Genomic DNA, 19,832 nt, shown 5'->3' with positions numbered 1-19,832 from the left:
ACTTTTTGCAGAATATCAGTCTGTCCCTGATGTTTTTTCTGGAGAGAAGTGGCTTCTTTGCTGCCCTTCTTGGCACCAGGCCATCCTCCAAAAGTCTTCGCCTCACTGCGCATGCAGATGCACTCACACCTGCCTGTTGCCATTCCTGAGCAAGCTCTGTACTGGTGATGCCCCGATCCTGTAGCTGAATCAACTTTAGGAGACAGTGCTGGCACTTGCTGGACTTTCTTGGGTGCCCTGAAGCCTTCTATACAACAATTGAACCGCTCTCCTTGAAGTTCTTGATGATCTGATAAATGGTTGATTTGGTGCAATATTACTGGCAGCAATATCCTTGCCTGTGAAGCCCTTTTTGTGCAAAGCAATGATGATGGCACGTGTTTCCTTGCAGGTAACCATGGTTTACAGAGGAAGAACAATGATTCCAAGCACCACCCTCCTTTTGAAGCTTCCAGTCTGTTATTCGAACTCAATCAGCATGACAGAGTGCTCTCCAGCCTTGTCCTCGTCAACACTCACACCTGTGTTAACGAGAGAATCACTGACATGATGTCAGCTGTTCCTTTTGTGGCAGGGCTGAAATGCAGTGGAAATGTTTTTTGGGGATTCAGTACATTTGCATGGCAAAGAGGGACTTTGCAATTCATCTGACCACTCTTCATAACATTCTGGAGTATTTGCAAATTGCCATCTTACAAACTGAGGCAGCAGACTTTGAAAATTAATATTTGTGTCATTCTCAAAACTTTTGGCCACGGCTGTACATTCTCAAAATATTTTGTTACTAAGTGTTACATATGTTAAACTGTTACACTATGTCCATACTCAGCTACTTAAACTTTAAAGCCTTCAAATGGACCAGTAATACACTACCGTTCAAAAGTTTGGGTTCACTTAGAAATGTCCTTGTTTTTGAAAGAAAAGCAAATTTTTTGTCCATTAAAATAACATCAAATTGATCAGAAATACAGTGTAGACATTGTTAATGTTGTAAATGACTATTGTAGCTGGAAACGGCAGATATTTTATAGAATATCTACATAGACGTGCAGAGGCCCATTATCAGCAACCATCACTCCTGTGTTCCAATGGCACGCTGTGTTAGCTAATCCAAGTTTATAATTTTAAAAGGCTAATTGATCATTAGAAAACCCTTTTGCAATTATGTTAGCACAGCTGAAAACTGTAGTGCTGATTAAAGAAGCAATAAAACTGGCCTTCTTTAGACTAGTTGAGTATCTGGAGCATCAGGATTTGTAGGTTCGATTACAGGCTCAAAATGGCCTGAAACAAAGCACTTTCTTCTGAAACTCGTCAGTCTATTCTTGTTCTGAGAAATGAAGGCTTCCATGCGAGAAATTGCCAAGAAACTGAAGATCTCGTACAACGCTGTGTACTACTCCCTTCACAGAACAGCACAAACTGGCTCTAACCAGAATAGAAAGAGGAGTGGGAGGCCCCAGTGCACAACTGAACAAGAGGACAAGTACATTAGAGTGTCTAGTTTGAGAAACAGACGCCTCACAAGTCCTCAACGGGCAGATTCATTAAATAGTACCCGCAAAACACCAGTCTCAACGTCAACAGTGAAGAGGCGACTCCGGGATGCTGGCCTTCTAGGCAGAGTAGCAAAGAAAAAGCCATATCTCAGACTGGCCAATAAAAATAAAAGATTAAGATGGGCAAAATAACAGACATTGGACAGAGGAATATTGCAAAGAAGTGTTATGGACAGACAAATCTAAGTTTGAGGTGTTTAGATCACAAAGAAGAACATTCGTGAGACGCAGAAAAAATGAAAAGATGCTGGAGGAGTGCTTGACGCCATCTGTCAATCATGGTGGAGGCAATGTGATGGTCTGGCGGGGCTTAGGTGGTGGAAAAGGGGGAGATTTGTACAGGTTAAAAGGGATCTTGAAGAAGGAAGGCTGTCACTCCATTTTGCAACGCCATGCCATACCCTGGGGACGGCGCTTAATTGGAGCTAATTTCCTCCTACAACAGGACAACGACCCAAAGCACAGCTCCAAACTATGCAATACCTATTTAGGGAAGAAGCAGTCAGCTGGTGTTCTGTCTATAATGGAGTGGCCAGCACAGTCACCGGGTCTCAACCCTATTGAGCTGTTGTGGGAGCAGCTTGACCGTATGGTACGTAACAAGTGCCCATCAAGCCAATCCAATTTACGGGAGGAGCTTCAGGAAGCATGGGGTGACATCTCTTCAGATTGACAACTAGAATGTCATAGGTCTGCAAGGCTGTAATTGCTGCAAATGGGGGATTCTTTGAAGGACACATTTATTAATAACCTTGTCAACGTCTTGACTATATTTCCTATTCATTTTGCAACTAATTTCGTGGAAAACAAGGACATTTCTAAGTGACCCCAAACTTTTGAATGGTAGTGTATGTTAGGTGCAACAACAACACAGACTATTGTCATAATCCTCACATTGTAACTACTGTGGGAAATAACTAATTAGGTGATACAAATGTTCAGATTGTTATAAAACCCCATAGAGAAAATGCAATGTTGTGACTAGAAAATGGAATAACTGGAACCTGGAAACCAGTAGATGAGATTATTCAAAAGAGTGATAATGACGATGACCAAGCCAGATCACTCTTTTACAGGGTTTGGGTCAATTCCATTTCAAAAGTTTTTAAAATATTGGAATTAAAGAGTTTCTCATTCTTGGGTTTATTGAGAAAAAGATGCAAATGATTGACTTAGAATTTCCATTTACTTGACTGACTGAACTGACCCCAGACCCTGATCCCCAGCGACACCCATAGAGTTGGAAACACAGCCCGCCCCTTATCAAAATGTACTCTTATCCAACTCTATGGTGACCCCTCCTCAATCACAACACCAACCAATCACACAAGCCACCCGAAGCCCCGACCCAACCCCCAACCAATCACACAAGCCATTTGAAGCCCCGACCCAACCCCCAAAAGGACAGATAGAGGACAGCGTACCCGACGAGGAGTCGGAGGATTTTAGAGCAAAAGACCAACCATCGGGGGTCATAGACGCACAGTGAGGTAGACGCAGCTCCACCGGCTTCAGGAACTGAAGACCGTGAGGCCCACACATCACCAGAGGGCTCAGCAGGGTCTCTCCTGGATGGAATAGACAGAGGCAAGAATGATTTATTTTCAATTTTGTCTTTAGGAGAACGGAACTCTGCTCTCCTTTTCATATTTAAGATAGACAGATCTTGAGAAAGGGGGAAGAGTTGAACGGGATGGAAGATGGAGAAAGGGGATCAAACCCCTGTCTCCAGGGTCCTGAGTTGGCAGGACTGCTGCTAGAGCAACAAGAGTAAGATGTACTATCCAGCGGGAATAGTTGAATAAGAAAACACCAGACACATACCTTTCTCCTTGTCCAGGGGGGGCAGGATGCTGTTGTCCCGGCAGACCTTGAAATAGATCTCCTGTTCTATGCTGTCGGGGATGGCTCCCTGGGGGATGATGATGCTGACTCCCGTCTCGATGGAGCTCAGCACCCCGCCGTTACAGTTGAAGATCCCCCGGGCCGTGGCCACCACTGTGTGACCTTCATCCTCCTCATCATCATCCAGAACACTGGGGGAGAGAGAGTTGTGACTGTTAGTTACTATCTATACTGTATAGAACACTGGGGTAGAGAGATGTGACTTAGTTACTATCTATACTATCTACAACCAGGTCCCTACATAACCCTGCTACATAACCAGGTCCCTACATAACCCTGCTACATAACCAGGTCCCTACATAACCCTGCTACATAACCAGGCCCCTACATAACCAGGCCCCTACATAACCCTGCTACATAACCAGGCCCCTACATAACCCTGCTACATAACCAGGCCCCTACATAACCAGGCCCCTACATAACCCTGCTACATAACCAGGCCCCTACATAACCCTGCTACATAACCAGGCCCCTACATAACCCGGTCCCTACATAACCAGGCCCCTACATAACCAGGCCCCTACATAACCCTGCTACATAACCAGGCCCCGACATAACCAGGCCCCGACATAACCAGGCCCCGACATAACCAGGCCCCGACATAACCAGGCCCCGACATAACCAGGCCCCGACATAACCAGGTCCCGACATAACCAGGTCCCGACATAACCAGGTCCCGACATAACCAGGTCCCGACATAACCAGGTCCCGACATAACCAGGTCCCGACATAACCAGGCCCCGACATAACCAGGCCCCGACATAACCAGGCCCCGACATAACCAGGCCCCGACATAACCAGGCCCCGACATAACCAGGCCCCGACATAACCAGGCCCCGACATAACCAGGCCCCGACATAACCAGGCCCCTACATAACCAGGCCCCTACATAACCAGGCCCCTACATAACCAGGTCCCTACATAACCAGGTCCCGACATAACCAGGCCCCTACATAACCAGGTCCCTACATAACCAGGCCCCTACATAACCAGGTCCCGACATAACCAGGCCCCTACATAACCAGGCCCCTACATAACCAGGTCCCTACATAACCAGGCCCCTACATAACCCTGCTACATAACCAGGCCCCTACATAACCAGGTCCCGACATAACCAGGCCCCTACATAACCAGGTCCCGACATAACCAGGCCCCTACATAACCAGGTCCCTACATAACCAGGTCCCGACATAACCAGGCCCCTACATAACCAGGTCCCTACATAACCAGGCCCCTACATAACCAGGTCCCGACATAACCAGGCCCCTACATAACCAGGCCCCTACATAACCAGGTCCCTACATAACCAGGCCCCTACATAACCCTGCTACATAACCAGGCCCCGACATAACCAGGCCCCGACATAACCAGGCCCCGACATAACCAGGCCCCTACATAACCAGGCCCCTACATAACCAGGCCCCTACATAACCAGGTCCCTACATAACCAGGTCCCGACATAACCAGGCCCCTACATAACCAGGTCCCTACATAACCAGGCCCCTACATAACCAGGTCCCGACATAACCAGGCCCCTACATAACCAGGCCCCTACATAACCAGGTCCCTACATAACCAGGCCCCTACATAACCCTGCTACATAACCAGGCCCCTACATAACCAGGTCCCGACATAACCAGGCCCCTACATAACCAGGTCCCGACATAACCAGGCCCCTACATAACCAGGCCCCTACATAACCAGGTCCCGACATAACCAGGCCCCTACATAACCAGGTCCCGACATAACCAGGCCCCTACATAACCCTACAAGGTCATAAACATGCTATCTCAGATGTATTATTATTGCCATTGCTTGTATATGACGTTCAAGACAGGTAATGAGTGTTTTGGTGTATTCCCAAGAGAGGCGGAGCTAAAGTAGTCCTCCACCACAGAAGCAGTCACAGAGGTCACTACAAGGTCAGAACTAAAGAAGTCCTCCACCACAGAAGCGGTCACTACAAGGTCAGAACTAAAGTAGTCCTCCACCACAGAAGCAGTCACAGAGGTCACTACAAGGTCAGAACTAAAGGAGTCCTCCACCACAGAAGCGGTCACAGAGGTCACTACAAGGTCAGAACTAAAGAAGTCCTCCACCACAGAAGCAGTCACAGAAGTCACTACAAGGTCAGAACTCAGAACCATGATTTAGTACATCTGTAAATATGGCAATTGCCTGTATGATGATGCTGCGGATGTTCCAGTGATTTAATGAGTACTGTATGTACCGTTTGTGGGTGTCGGGAGGCTGGGGCTAGAGGCATAACAACGAGGTATCTGCTAAATGACCATATTAGAACAACCATGCCAAACAAACACCTTGTCAAGAGGTTTGGAACTCTTGGGTTACCCGTTAACAGTCACCTGACCAGGGTTTGAGTCCCCTCCATATCCTTACCTGACAGGTATGGCCTTGGGAACAGCATTGTTGACTAAGTTGTTGTGCTGCTGGTACTTGGGCCCCCTGTTGTCCATGGTGCGTGTGAACGTGTCCAGTCCACTGTCGTGGTCCAGGGCCTGAGGAGACAGTGCCGGCTTGGTCCTGCTGTTGTTGTTGACCACACTGGGTTTGGGGTTGCTGCTACTGATCAGGAGGTCGTTGGGGAGGAGGTTGTGGTTGAACTTGGGGCTCTCAAACTTCCTCTCGAAGGGCCGGGCCGAGGAGGTGTAAGACTTAGGGACATATCGGGTGTAGCTTTGTGGGGTGGGGGTGGTTCCAGGGGTTTTGGGGGGTGCGTCGGTGCCGTTGACCCCCACTGGGGACCTCTGGGCCAGGTAGGGCTGGGAGGGGAGATCCTGGAGGGTAGAGGGGCGAAGGCCGGAGAGATCGTGTTTGGGAGAGGCGCTGAGGAGCTGGTCGGGCTGTGAGTTCACTAGAGAGAGAGGAGAAGGGATGTGAGTTCACTAGAGAGAGAGGGGAAGGGATGTGAGTTCACTAGAGAGAGAGGGGAAGGGATGTGAGTTCACTAGAGAGAGAGGAGAAGGGATGTGAGTTCACTAGAGAGAGAGGGAAAGGGATGTGAGTTCACTAGAGAGAGGGGAAGGGATGTGAGTTCACTAGAGAGATTGGGGAAGGGATGTGAGTTCACTAGAGAGAGAGGGGAAGGGATGTGAGTTCACTAGAGAGAGAGAGGAAGGGATGTGAGTTCACTAGAGAGAGAGAGGAAGGGATGTGAGTTCACTAGAGAGAGAGATGAATGGATGTGAGTTCACTAGACAGAGAGGGGACGGGATGTGAGTTCACTAGAGAGAGAGAGGAAGGGATGTGAGTTCACTAGAGAGAGAGAGGAAGGGATGTGAGTTCACTAGAGAGAGGGGAAGGGATGTGAGTTCACTAGAGAGAGAGGGGAAGGGATGTGAGTTCACTAGAGAGAGGGGAAGGGATGTGAGTTCACTAGAGAGAGGGGAAGGGATGTGAGTCCACTAGAGAGAGAGGGGAAGGGATGTGAGTTCACTAGAGAGAGGGGGAAGGGATGTGAGTCCACTAGAGAGAGAGAGAGGAAGGGATGTAAGTTCACTAGAGAGAGAGAGGAAGGGATGCGAGTTCACTAGAGAGAGAGAGGATGTGAGTTCACTAGAGAGAGGGGAAGGGATGTGAGTTCACTAGAGAGAGAGGATGTGAGTTCACTAGAGAGAGAGAGGGGAAGGGATGTGAGTTCACTAGAGAGAGAGAGGAAGGGATGTGAGTTCACTAGAGAGAGAGGGGAAGGGATGTGAGTTCACTAGAGAGAGAGGGGAAGGGATGTGAGTTCACTAGAGAGAGAGGGGAAGGGATGTGAGTTCACTAGAGAGAGAGGGGAAGGGATGTGAGTTCACTAGAGAGAGAGAGGAAGGGATGTGAGTTCACTAGAGAGAGAGGGGAAGGGATGTGAGTTCACTAGAGAGAGGAAGGGATGTGAGTTCACTAGAGAGAGAGGGGAAGGGATGTGAGCACTGTGATACAGCCTAGATGCAGCCTTTACACTTCTATACAGCCACAAGTCTACCACACTATTACATGGTAGAGATGCTTTTAGTAGCCACTAGAAAATCACAAGTGAATTCTCAGTACTTTGCTGGATTAAAAAGGCTACATGACATTATCATGGTTCGTTACCATCATTGGTGGTGAGTTTGGGCAGGCTGTTGGGTGGTACGGCAGGGCTGGGGGGTCCGTACTGGGAGACAGGACTGATCTGGGGGAGGGGCTCGTACCTCTTCTCTACCGGACTCACCTTCTCCACAGACTCCGCCCTAAAACACAGATACGACAGAAGGTGTTTGAGATCATCGCAGTGGAATTGTGCAGAGTCATTTAATCTACTAATCAGTGTCACCTTGAATTTCCAATAACTCATTATGCGATGAAGATGAGCAGTTCTGCCTCAGGACATGATCCCCTCAAAACGCTGTCAGTCAGCCTGATCTCTGACCATATTGATTGTACTTCCCCTCTCAGATCTACAGTACACATGTGCCTTGGGGCTGGGCATTGATTTGGATCGTGTGTACCTGTTGTAGGGGTTATGTGTAGTGTACTTGTTGTATTTTTTTTATGGGTAGTGTAGTGTACCTGTTGTAGGGGTTATGGGTAGTGTAGTGTACCTATTGTAGGGGTTATGGGTAGTGTAGTGTACCTATTGTAGGGGTTATGGGTAGTGTAGTGTACCTGTTGTAGGGGTTATGGGTAGTGTACCTGTTGTAGGGGTTATGGGTAGTGTACCTGTTGTAGGGGTTATGGGTAGTGTACCTGTTGTAGGGGTTATGGGTAGTGTACCTGTTGTAGGGGTTATGGGTAGTGTACCTGTTGTAAGGGTTATGGGTAGTGTACCTGTTGTAGGGGTAATGGGTAGTGTACCTGTTGTAGGGGTTATGGGTAGTGTACCTGTTGTAGGGGTTATGGGCAGTGTACCTGTTGTAGGGGTAATGGGTAGTGTACCTGTTGTAGGGGTTATGGGTAGTGTACCTGTTGTAGGGGTAATGGGTAGTGTACCTGTTGTAAGGGTAAGCTAGCTGGGTCTGTGGTGGGAAGCGGTTGACCCCGGGGGCGGGGTTCATGGCCTTGCTGTCGAAGCTGCGGCGGTCAAAGTAGGACAGCTGCTTCCTGTAATACTCCTCATCCTCGTCAGCATCGTAGTGGTTGGAAGAGTGGGACACGTCATCCAGGAGTTTAGACCCAGGGGGATTCTGGGGCTCTGGGGCTCTGAGGGGGAGACGGAGGGAGCGAGGGACAGTCAGAGAGCAGCACAGATAAACGTTTTGCGTTGGGGTTGGGGTCAATTACATTTCAATTCAGAAAGTAAACCAAATTCCAATTGCAATTTTTTTCATTATTTGAAATGGAATTGACCCCAGCCCTGATACACTTACAAAACCATTCCATGGGGTAGAGGGTAGAGTGAGAGACAGGATGACCAGTTAGAGAGCTTCACAGATCCACACAGACAGATCCACACAGGAGAAAGTAGAGCAAGCGACAGACAGTGAGAGAGAAGGACAGAGACAGACAGAGGGACAAACATACAGTCAGACAGAGGGACAGACAGACAGTGAGACAGACAGTCAGTGGATCAGCAAGAGTACAAACATGGATAAACACAGGAGAAGGAGAGAGACGGGTAACTGTACTGATCAATACAGGAGAGAGACAGGTAACTGTACCGATCAATACAGGTAACTGTACCGATCAATACAGGAGAGAGACAGGTAACTGTACCGATCAATACAGGTAACTGTACCGATCAATACAGGTAACTGTACCGATCAATACAGGTAACTGTACCGATCAATACAGGAGAGAGACGGGTAACTGTACCGATCAATACAGGAGAGAGACGGGTAACTGTACCGATCAATACAGGAGAGAGACGGGTAACTGTACCGATCAATACAGGAGAGAGACGGGTAACTGTACCGATCAATACAGGAGAGAGACGGGTAACTGTACCGATCAATACAGGAGAGAGACGGTTAACTGTACCGATCAATACAGGAGAGAGACGGTTAACTGTACCGATCAATACAGGAGAGAGACGGTTAACTGTACCGATCAATACAGGAGAGAGACAGGTAACTGTACCGATCAATACAGGAGACAGGTATCTGTACCGATCAATACAGGAGAGAGACAGGTAACTGTACCGATCAATACAGGAGAGAGACAGGTAACTGTACCGATCAATACAGGTAACTGTACCGATCAATACAGGTAACTGTACCGATCAATACAGGTAACTGTACCGATCAATACAGGTAACTGTACCGATCAATACAGGAGAGAGACAGGTAACTGTACCGATCAATACAGGTAACTGTACCGATCAATACAGGTAACTGTACCGATCAATACAGGTAACTGTACCGATCAATACAGGTAACTGTACCGATCAATACAGGAGAGAGACAGGTAACTGTACCGATCAATACAGGAGAGAGACGGGTAACTGTACCGATCAATACAGGAGAGAGACGGGTAACTGTACCGATCAATACAGGAGAAAGACGGGTAACTGTACCGATCAATACAGGAGAGAGACAGGTAACTGTACCAATCAATACAGGTAACTGTACCGATCAATACAGGAGAGAGACAGGTAACTGTACCGATCAATACAGGAGAGAGACAGGTAACTGTACCGATCAATACAGGAGAGAGACAGGTAACTGTACCGATCAATACAGGAGAGAGACAGGTAACTGTACCGATCAATACAGGAGAGAGACGGGTAACTGTACCGATCAATACAGGAGAGAGACAGGTAACTGTACCGATCAATACAGGAGAGAGACAGGTAACTGTACCGATCAATACAGGAGAGAGACCGGTAACTGTACCGATCAATACAGGTAACTGTACCGATCAATACAGGAGAGAGACGGGTAACTGTACCGATCAATACAGGAGAGAGACGGGTAACTGTACCGATCAATACAGGAGAGAGACGGGTAACTGTACCGATCAATACAGGAGAGAGACGGGTAACTGTACCGATCAATACAGGAGAGAGACGGGTAACTGTACCGATCAATGCAGGAGAGAGACAGGTAACTGTACCGATCAATACAGGAGAGAGACAGGTAACTGTACCGATCAATACAGGAGAGAGACGGGTAACTGTACCGATCAATACAGGAGAGAGACGGGTAACTGTACCGATCAATACAGGAGAGAGACGGGTAACTGTACCGATCAATACAGGAGAGAGACGGGTAACTGTACCGATCAATACAGGAGAGAGACGGGTAACTGTACCGATCAATACAGGAGAGAGACGGGTAACTGTACCGATCAATACAGGTAACTGTACCGATCAATACAGGAGAGAGACGGGTAACTGTACCGATCAATACAGGAGAGAGACAGGTAACTGTACCGATCAATACAGGAGAGAGACAGGTAACTGTACCGATCAATACAGGAGAGAGACAGGTAACTGTACCGATCAATACAGGAGAGAGACAGGTAACTGTACCGATCAATACAGGACAGAGACAGGTAACTGTACCGATCAATACAGGAGAGAGACAGGTAACTGTACCGATCAATACAGGAGAGAGACAGGTAACTGTACCGATCAATACAGGAGAGAGACAGGTAACTGTACCGATCAATACAGGAGAGAGACGGGTAACTGTACCGATCAATACAGGAGAGAGACGGGTAACTGTACCGATCAATACAGGAGAGAGACGGGTAACTGTACCGATCAATACAGGACAGAGACGGGTAACTGTACCGATCAATACAGGACAGAGACAGGTAACTGTACCGATCAATACAGGAGAGAGACGGGTAACTGTACCGATCAATACAGGACAGAGACAGGTAACTGTACCGATCAATACAGGACAGAGACAGGTAACTGTACCGATCAATACAGGAGAGAGACGGGTAACTGTACCGATCAATACAGGAGAGAGACGGGTAACTGTACCGATCAATACAGGAGAGAGACGGGTAACTGTACCAATCAATACAGGAGAGAGACGGGTAACTGTACCGATCAATACAGGAGAGAGACGGTTAACTGTACCGATCAATACAGGAGAGAGACGGTTAACTGTACCGATCAATACAGGAGAGAGACGGGTAACTGTACCGATCAATACAGGAGAGAGACGGGTAACTGTACCGATCAATACAGGAGAGAGACAGGTAACTGTACCGATCAATACAGGAGAGAGACAGGTAACTGTACCGATCAATACAGGAGAGAGACGGGTAACTGTACCGATCAATACAGGAGAGAGACGGGTAACTGTACCGATCAATACAGGAGAGAGACAGGTAACTGTACCGATCAATACAGGAGAGAGACAGGTAACTGTACCGATCAATACAGGAGAGAGACGGGTAACTGTACCGATCAATACAGGAGAGAGACGGGTAACTGTACCGATCAATACAGGAGAGAGACGGGTAACTGTACCGATCAATACAGGAGAAAGACAGGTAACTGTACCGATCAATACAGGACAGAGAAAGATGGTCTTCACATTACAGCACCATGTTCTGTTTTCCTGATGCATCCTGGGAGCTGCACTGTCTAACATGTCCACTAGGTGGAGCTCTGGGGTTGACAGTGATAAATGGACCAGGTGAATTTTCTCACCATTGTCCTTCATCCACCTCTTTATATATATTTAGTATATACCACAGGTCTGATCCAATGTGACTTCCAGGACAGTATGTGATCATTTCTGGGGGTTGAACCCATAACCTTGGTGTTATTAGCACCAGGGCGGTGCCGTGCTGTGTGTATATACACACACCTGTAGGTAGGTTTCTCCTGCTCCAGGTTGCTGAGTGAGTTGGCTTTGGGGAAAGGACCAGGTGCAGTCATAGGTCTGGGCAGGTCCGCAGGCTGGAACACCAGATAGACCAGAGGTTAAAACAGATTAACGTACAACTACCCAGGTTGTCCACTATCTGGTCAAGTTGCAGTCAGAAGCACCGCTCAGTTCTACAATGTATCTTCTTCAAACCGTAACCACAGTGCTAAATTTATGCCCGTCACCCAATCTTCAATTAAGAACAATAAGCAAAATGTTTTGTTTTCATTCATTTGTACTATATATATCCCATTTTGACTTGACAGCTTGGCCTTATAGTGGGAACCAACTACACAACCTCACATGTTAGCCTGGTCTCCAATCACATTCATCAGTGGTTTGTTGCCCCAATCACACGTTACTCTGCCAGAAGAACCCCCATTTGCCACTGATCAGTAGGCCTACTTTATATTTCCCCCCCCCTGGATGTGTTGCTTTCCTTTCCTCTCCTTGCCCCCCAACCTGGAGTTGAACCAGGGACCGTCTGATCACATCAACAATTGCCTCCCACAAAGAATCGTTACCTGTCGCTCCACAAAAGCTCCGCGACCCTTACAGGGCAAGGGAAACTACTTCAATGTCTCAGAGTGAGTGACGTCACCGATTGAAACGCTACTAGCGCGCACCGCTAACTAGCTAGCAATTTTCACACTACATATAGGCCAAGTACCCCCAGACATCCATTATAACTACCAGGGCTACTAGTACCCCAGGCTGAGACCCCCCAGACATCCATTATAACTACCAGGGCTACTAGTACCCCAGGCTGAGACTCGCCAGACATCCATTATAACTACCAGGGCTACTAGTACCCCAGGCCAAGTACCCCCAGACATCCATTATAACTACCAGGGCTACTAGTACCCCAGGCCAAGTACCCCCAGCATTCCATTATAACTACCAGGGCTACTAGTACCCCAGGCTGAGACTCGCCAGACATCCATTATAACTACCAGGGCTACTAGTACCCCAGGCCAAGTACCCCCAGACATCCATTATAACTACCAGGGGTACTAGTACCCCAGGCTGAGACCCCCCAGACATCCATTATAACTACCAGGGCTACTAGTACCCCAGGCTGAGACCCCCCAGACATCCACTATAACTACCAGGGCTACTAGTACCCCAGGCATCCATTATAACTACCAGGGGTACTAGTACCCCAGGCTGAGACCCCCCAGACATCCATTATAACTACCAGGGCTACTAGTACCCCAGGCTGAGACCCCCCGGACATCCATTACAAGCATGCGGTCTAGGTGTTTGGCCGTGTCATGGTATAAGAGACGTACCCTCATCACGGTGGAGTCGCCAGCCTCCTTGGCCCGGTCCACAGACACCGACCTCTTATTCTCAAACATCTTGACCCTGTTGAGCACCGACTGGGGCTTCATGGCTGGGTCGTCCCTTTCCTCCTCCCCCCGGGGCGGTGGAGGGAGGGGTTTGGACCCCGCGTTTACCCCCATCTCTCCCGGGGAGGCCAAGGGCTCAGGTTTGTGAGGGGGAAGGGGCGGGTCAGAGGTCATTAGAGGTTCACGGTTGTAGCCACCGCCCCGGCTGGGAGCCACCGGGTTATAGGAGGGTCTCAGGACAGGAGCAGAGTCTCCGTAATACTGCTTGGGGGGTTCCGGGGAGCGGGGAGAGCTGAGGCAGTAGCCGTGAGGGGGCTCGGGCTCGTAGGGAGAGCAGGCGTCGTAAGGGCCAGCCGAGGGCGGGAGAGACGGTTCATCATACCGCATTGGCCCTGGAGGTTTACCGTGACGAGGCTTGCCGTCGTAGCCCTGCATCCCCGCCGGGGCCTCATCGTAGCGGGGTTGTGGGGGGCTGTAGTCCCTGACGGGGCCGTCCTCATAGGGGGTGGTCCCCCTGGGGGTGTAACCCTGCTGGTGGACCAGGGCAGGCTGGTACCCCGGGGGCTGGGGAGAAGAGGTCTGCTGGTCGTAGGGGGGCCACCGGCCATCATCGTAGTTTTGAGGCACACGGTTGTCGTAGTGCAGGTGAGAGTCAAAGTTCCCCTGGGGAGGCTTTGGTTCGGCGTAGCCCCCCCTGTCGCTACAGAAGGCGTAAGGCGGGTGGTCGTACTGGCGGTATGGCTGTTTGTCCTGGTAGGGCTGCTGGGTGTAGCTCAAAGATGACTTCATGCCGCTGTGGTTCACTCTCACTGGTTCCTCCAGACTGTACAGATCCTTCTTGTACATCTGCAGGGGAGAGACATCCAAGACAGACATCAGAGCTTGGTATCTACCAAACTACCTGGTCAGAGCTTGGTGTCTACCAAACTAGCTATAGTAGTAAACTACCTGGTCAGAGCTTGGTATCTACTAAACTACCTGGTCAGAGCTTGGTATCTACTAAACTACCTGGTCAGAGCTTGGTATCTACTAAACTACCTGGTCAGAGCTTGGTATCTACTAAACTACCTGGTCAGAGCTTGGTATCTACTAAACTAGCTATAGTAGTAAACTACCTGGTCAGAGCTTGGTATCTACCAAACTAGCTATAGTAGTAAACTACCTGGTCAGAGCTTGGTATCTACTAAACTAGCTATAGTAGTAAACTACCTGGTCAGAGCTTGGTATCTACTAAACTAGCTATAGTAGTAAACCAGCTGGTCAGAGCTTGGTATCTACCAAACTAGCTATAGTAGTAAACTACCTGTTCAGAGCTTGGTATCTACCAAACTAGCTATAGTAGTAAACTACCTGGTCAGACCTTGGTATCTACTAAACTAGATATAGTAGTAAACTACCTGGTCAGAGCTTGGTATCTACTAAACTACCTGGTCAGAGCTTGGTATCTACTAAACTACCTGGTCAGAGCTTGGTATCTACTAAACTACCTGGTCAGAGCTTGGTATCTACTAAACTACCTGGTCAGAGCTTGGTATCTACTAAACTACCCGGTCAGAGCTTGGTATCTACTAAACTACCTGGTCAGAGCTTGGTATCTACTAAACTACCTGGTCAGAGCTTGGTATCTACTAAACTACCTGGTCAGAGCTTGGGTGAATAAGATTTCTGATGTATCAATTACAGATGGCAAATTAAGTTGAAAACTGGTAAACCTTGTTGGAAAACTATAGTTTTCAAACAGTTTTGAAACAAATAATAATAACAACAAATAATAATAATAAGTAATAATAATAATGTAAAAAAAAATAATAATAATAATAAATAAATAAAAAATAATAATAATTAATAATAATAATAATAATATATTTTTTAAAATATATATATATATCTAATAATAATAAATAATAATAATAAATAATAAAAAAGGAACAGAAAAAAATGACAGAAACTACAAAATAAATCCCTCAAAAATGTAGTCAGTGAGGAATGAATTATTAAAGAGAGGTTAACCTGAAACCTGACGATAAGGACTGAACACAGATCAGTTGAGATACAACACATCATCATACATACAATTCAATAGTAACTAATAACAACAAACATCAAGTCAAAGTGCAAGTAAACAAGCAATTCTCTTATCAATTATTCCTAATCAGAGCTGAATGCATATTTGACAAGAAGCCTTTCAAGAATGACTGAAAATGTTCAAATCCCTCCTCATCACCAAATCACATTTTCCGATTTATGTTGTCAATAGTGTTTTTTTTCCCTCTGAACGGCTTCATTTCAAAAACAGGTGATATGTAGCCTTTAGACAGCACATCTCGTAACAACAGACAGTTACTTCATATGGAGGAAGCTCTGTAAACATGTAAACTTCTACACGAGTCAATACTACAACGGAAGATGTATATTAAAACTGCGTAACTGTACAAGTTTTTTTTTTCCCCCATAGGTAGAGTCAACTCCTTTTTGACAGAGACTAGTAAATAACAAGAATACTGTCTGCAGGTTAGCATAGTTTATCATGCAACCAACATTCAGTTTTAGCATCTTATGCAACTACAGTCTACTACATACTAGCATTACAACATACAGTACATCTACATGTGCCACTGCAGGTACATTTGACTAAAATCCAACTACAGTCAGAGAAGTTAAATAAGTAAAGAAGCAGAAAGGAAACCAAACCATGCAGACGAAGAAGAGGAGACAACAGTAACCGTTAATGCTGGTGCTCGTTCTTCTTATCCTGGTCACACCGTCAGACTCCCAAATGTACCGCACCCTATTCCCTATATAGTGCACTACTTTTGTCCGGCTCTGGCCAAAAGTAGCGTACCAAATAGGGAATGGGGTGCGGTTTCAGATTTGCCTACAGACGGCCGGACAGCCAACCCCCCCCCCCCCCCCCCCCCCCCCACGACTACCAGCCCACTGTGATTGGTGCATGTGTACTGACTTAGTCACACAAGGTGTGTGTTTGAGATTGACTATATTCTGCACAATCACTGATCTTACAAGTCACCTTTGCTTGCATCCCAAATAACTAAGCGAAAATAAGCAATTCTGCGCCTCCATTGTCGCCTTGCTCCAAACTCCTCCCCAAAAACACGCCGATAGGCTAGATTCTTGCTTTCTGACTGGTCAAAGGTCAGTGGTCACACAGCGTGGGCGGGGCATGCAGACAAAGAGCCAGTCAGAGGAGAAAGAAGCGTGTGCGAAGAAAAAGACAGGCAAGTTAAAACAGAACAGCAGGCTGGGGGGCGGGGCAGACGGCGGGGCAGAGAACCGGGCGGGGCAGTTAAGGGCGTGACTGGCCCAGGCCCGGTCCAGGTGCCCAGGTGTTCTAGTGGGGAAACAGGTAGGTGCTGGGGTGGTGGTGGTAGGTAGGTGAGTACCTTGGGTTCAGGACCAGGGCCGAGCTGCGATTGAGACAGTTGTTGGGGTTCGAGTGATGGTGGTGTTGGGGGCAGGGCTAGCTCAGTAGGGGCGGGACTGGGGCTGCTAAGAAGTGAGTCTGCAGCCTGAGGAGCTGCAACTGGAGCCTCCTCCTCCAGGTCAGGGGTCATACCCTCAAGCTGCAGCACAGGCTGCTGTGACTCATTCTCAACAGCAGGGGGAGCCACCGCCGCAGGAGGCAGAGAGGAAGGAATAGCCAGAGCAGCATCATCTGGCTGTGAAGTATCGTTAAGAGACATTTTATTGCAACAGGCCGCCAAGCGGAAGAACACAGAAACACTCCACAAACTACAGCAGTTTCTCTCTCCGTCTCCGTAGTAACCTTCTCTCTATGTTCCTCCTCCTGGAATCATTTTGACACCAGCCAGATGCAACAACATGGAGACAACAGAAAGCCTTACAATATACATTCTTTGTGTATACTAAAGCATATAAAGGGTTAGTGTAGGAACAAACACATTGTATTGTTTACCAGCGGCACAAACATCACTCTGAAGAACATAGAATACAGTTGAAGTCGGAAGTTTACATACACTTAGGTTGGTGTCATTAAAACTAGTTTTTCAAACACTCCACAAATTTCTTGTTAACAAACTATAGTTTTGACAAGTCGGTTAGGACATCTACTTTGTGCATGACACAAGTACATTTTCCAACAATTGTTTATAGACTGATTAATTTACTGTATCACAATTCCCGTGGGTCAGAAGTTTACATACACTAAGTTGACTGTGCCTTTAAACAGATTGGAAGAAGCTTTAGAAGCTTCTGATAGGCTAATTGACATCATTTGAGTCAATTGGAGGTGTACCCGTGGATGTATTTCAAGGCCTACCTTCAAACTCAGTGCCTCTTTGCTTGACATCATGGTAAAATCAAAAGAAATCAGCCAAGACCTCAGAAAAAAAATTGAAGACCTCCACAAGTCAGGTTCATCCTTGGGAGCAATTTCCAAACGCCTGAAGGTACCACGTTCATCTGTACAAACAATAGTACGGAAGTATAAACACCATGGGACCACGCAGCCGTCATACCGCTCAGGAAGGAGACGCGTTCTGTCTCCTAGAGATGAACGTAGTTTGGTGCGAAAAGTGCAAATCAATCCCATAACAACAGCAAAGGACCTTGTGAAGATGCTGGAGGAAACAGGTACAAAAGTATATTTATCCACAGTAAAACGAGTCCTATGTCGACATAACCTGAAAGGCCGCTCAGCAAGGAAGAAGCCACTGCTCCAAAACCGCCATTAAAAAAGCCAGACTACGGTTTGCAACTGCACATGGGGACAAAGATCGTACTTTTTGGAGAAATGTCCTCTGGTCTGATGAAACAAAAATAGAACTGTTTGGCCATAATGACCATCGTTATGTTTGGAGGAAAAACGAGGCCGCTTGCAAGCCGAAGAACACCATCCCAACCGTGAAGCACGGGGGTGGCAGCAGTTTCATGTTGTGGGGGTGCTTTGCTGCAGGAGGGTCTGGTGCACGTCACAAAATAGATGGCATCGTGAGGAAGGAAAATTATGTGGATATATTGAAGCAACATCTCAAGACATCAGTCAGTAACTTAAAGCTTGGTCGCAAATGGGTCTTCCAAATGGACAATGACCCCAAGCATACTTCCAAAGCTTAAGGACAACAAAGTCAAGGTATTGGAGTGGCCATCACAAAGCCCTGACCTCAATCCTATAGAAAATTTGTGGGTAGAACTGAAAAAGCATGTGCGAGCAAGGAGGCCTACAAACCAAACTCAGTTACACCAGCTCTGTCAGGAGGAATTGGCCAAAATTATCCCAACTTATTGTTGGAAGCTTGTGGAAGGCAACCCGAAACGTTTGACCCAACTTAAACAATTTAAAGGCAATGCTACCAAATACTAATTGAGTGCATGTAAACTTCTGACCCACTGGGAATGTGATGAAATAAATGAAAGCTGAAAGAAATAATTCTCTCTACTATTATTCTGACATTTCACATTCTTAAAATGAAGTGGTGATCCTAACTGACTTAAGACAGGGCATTTTTACTAGGATTAAATGTCAGGAATTGTGAAAAACTGAGTTTAAATGTATTTGGCTAAGGTGTATGTAAACTTCCGACTTCAACTGTATATCACATGTTATAACGTCATTTCAGCCCGTTTTACCCACAGAGAGGCATCTACTGCTATATCTCCACTCTTCCCTCCCTCCCTCCACTCTTCCCTCTCTCTCCTTTCCCTCCCTCTCTCCTTTCCCTCCCTCCTCTCCTCCCTCTCTCTCCTTTCCCTCCCTCCACTCCTCCCTCTCTCTCCTACCTGCTGAGGAGTGGCGGACATCTTGAACCCGGACGGGTCGACGCAGTTGGCCGGGTCGTGCTGGTATCCAGAGTAACCACCAGCCGAGGGGTCCTGGATGACTGGCGGGTCCTCTCTGACTGGCTCTGAGGAGCGGGTGATGGCTGGCTCAGTGGGCAGGCCAACCTAATGGGATTTAGAAACTGGAATTACAACAAACTGAGACGTTTAAAAAAAAAAATGAGGTGCACTATATATACAAAAGTGGACACCCCTTCAAATTAGTGGATTAAGCTATTTCAACCCCACCAGGTGTATAGAAATTGAGCACACAGCCATGCAATCTCTATAGACAAACATTGGCAGTAAAATGTCCTTACTGAAGAGCTCAGTGATTTACATCGTGGCACCGTCATAAAATGCCACCTTTCCAACAAGTGAGTTTGGCCCTGGTAGAGCTGCCCCGG

General features: G+C 47.3%; 1 protein-coding gene across 12 annotated transcripts in view; it reads right to left on the bottom strand.

The window, feature by feature from the left end:
• LOC129854911 (tight junction protein ZO-1-like) overlaps positions 1 to 19,832 on the bottom strand; it is a 177,750-nt gene that overhangs the window by 3,177 nt on the left and 154,741 nt on the right. For 6 of the 12 annotated variants that reach the window (XM_055922068.1, XM_055922069.1, XM_055922075.1 and 3 more), the window contains 9 exons: positions 19,387 to 19,551; positions 17,031 to 17,306; positions 13,570 to 14,475; positions 12,218 to 12,309; positions 8,439 to 8,648; positions 7,563 to 7,699; positions 5,865 to 6,339; positions 3,384 to 3,595; positions 2,984 to 3,127 (listed from right to left, as the gene is read on the bottom strand). In XM_055922068.1, coding sequence (XP_055778043.1) covers positions 2,984 to 3,127; positions 3,384 to 3,595; positions 5,865 to 6,339; positions 7,563 to 7,699; positions 8,439 to 8,648; positions 12,218 to 12,309; positions 13,570 to 14,475; positions 17,031 to 17,306; positions 19,387 to 19,551 — 2,617 coding nt within the window. The remainder of the gene's footprint in view (positions 1 to 2,983; positions 3,128 to 3,383; positions 3,596 to 5,864; positions 6,340 to 7,562; positions 7,700 to 8,438; positions 8,649 to 12,217; positions 12,310 to 13,569; positions 14,476 to 17,030; positions 17,307 to 19,386; positions 19,552 to 19,832) is intronic. The other 6 variants (XM_055922072.1, XM_055922080.1, XM_055922073.1 and 3 more) reach the window with 4 other exon arrangements.

Source organism: Salvelinus fontinalis, chromosome 5, assembly GCF_029448725.1.
Source record: "Salvelinus fontinalis isolate EN_2023a chromosome 5, ASM2944872v1, whole genome shotgun sequence".
In the NCBI taxonomy this organism is placed as follows: Eukaryota; Metazoa; Chordata; class Actinopteri; order Salmoniformes; family Salmonidae; genus Salvelinus; species Salvelinus fontinalis.
This window is presented reverse-complemented; position numbering and strand designations above follow the sequence as displayed.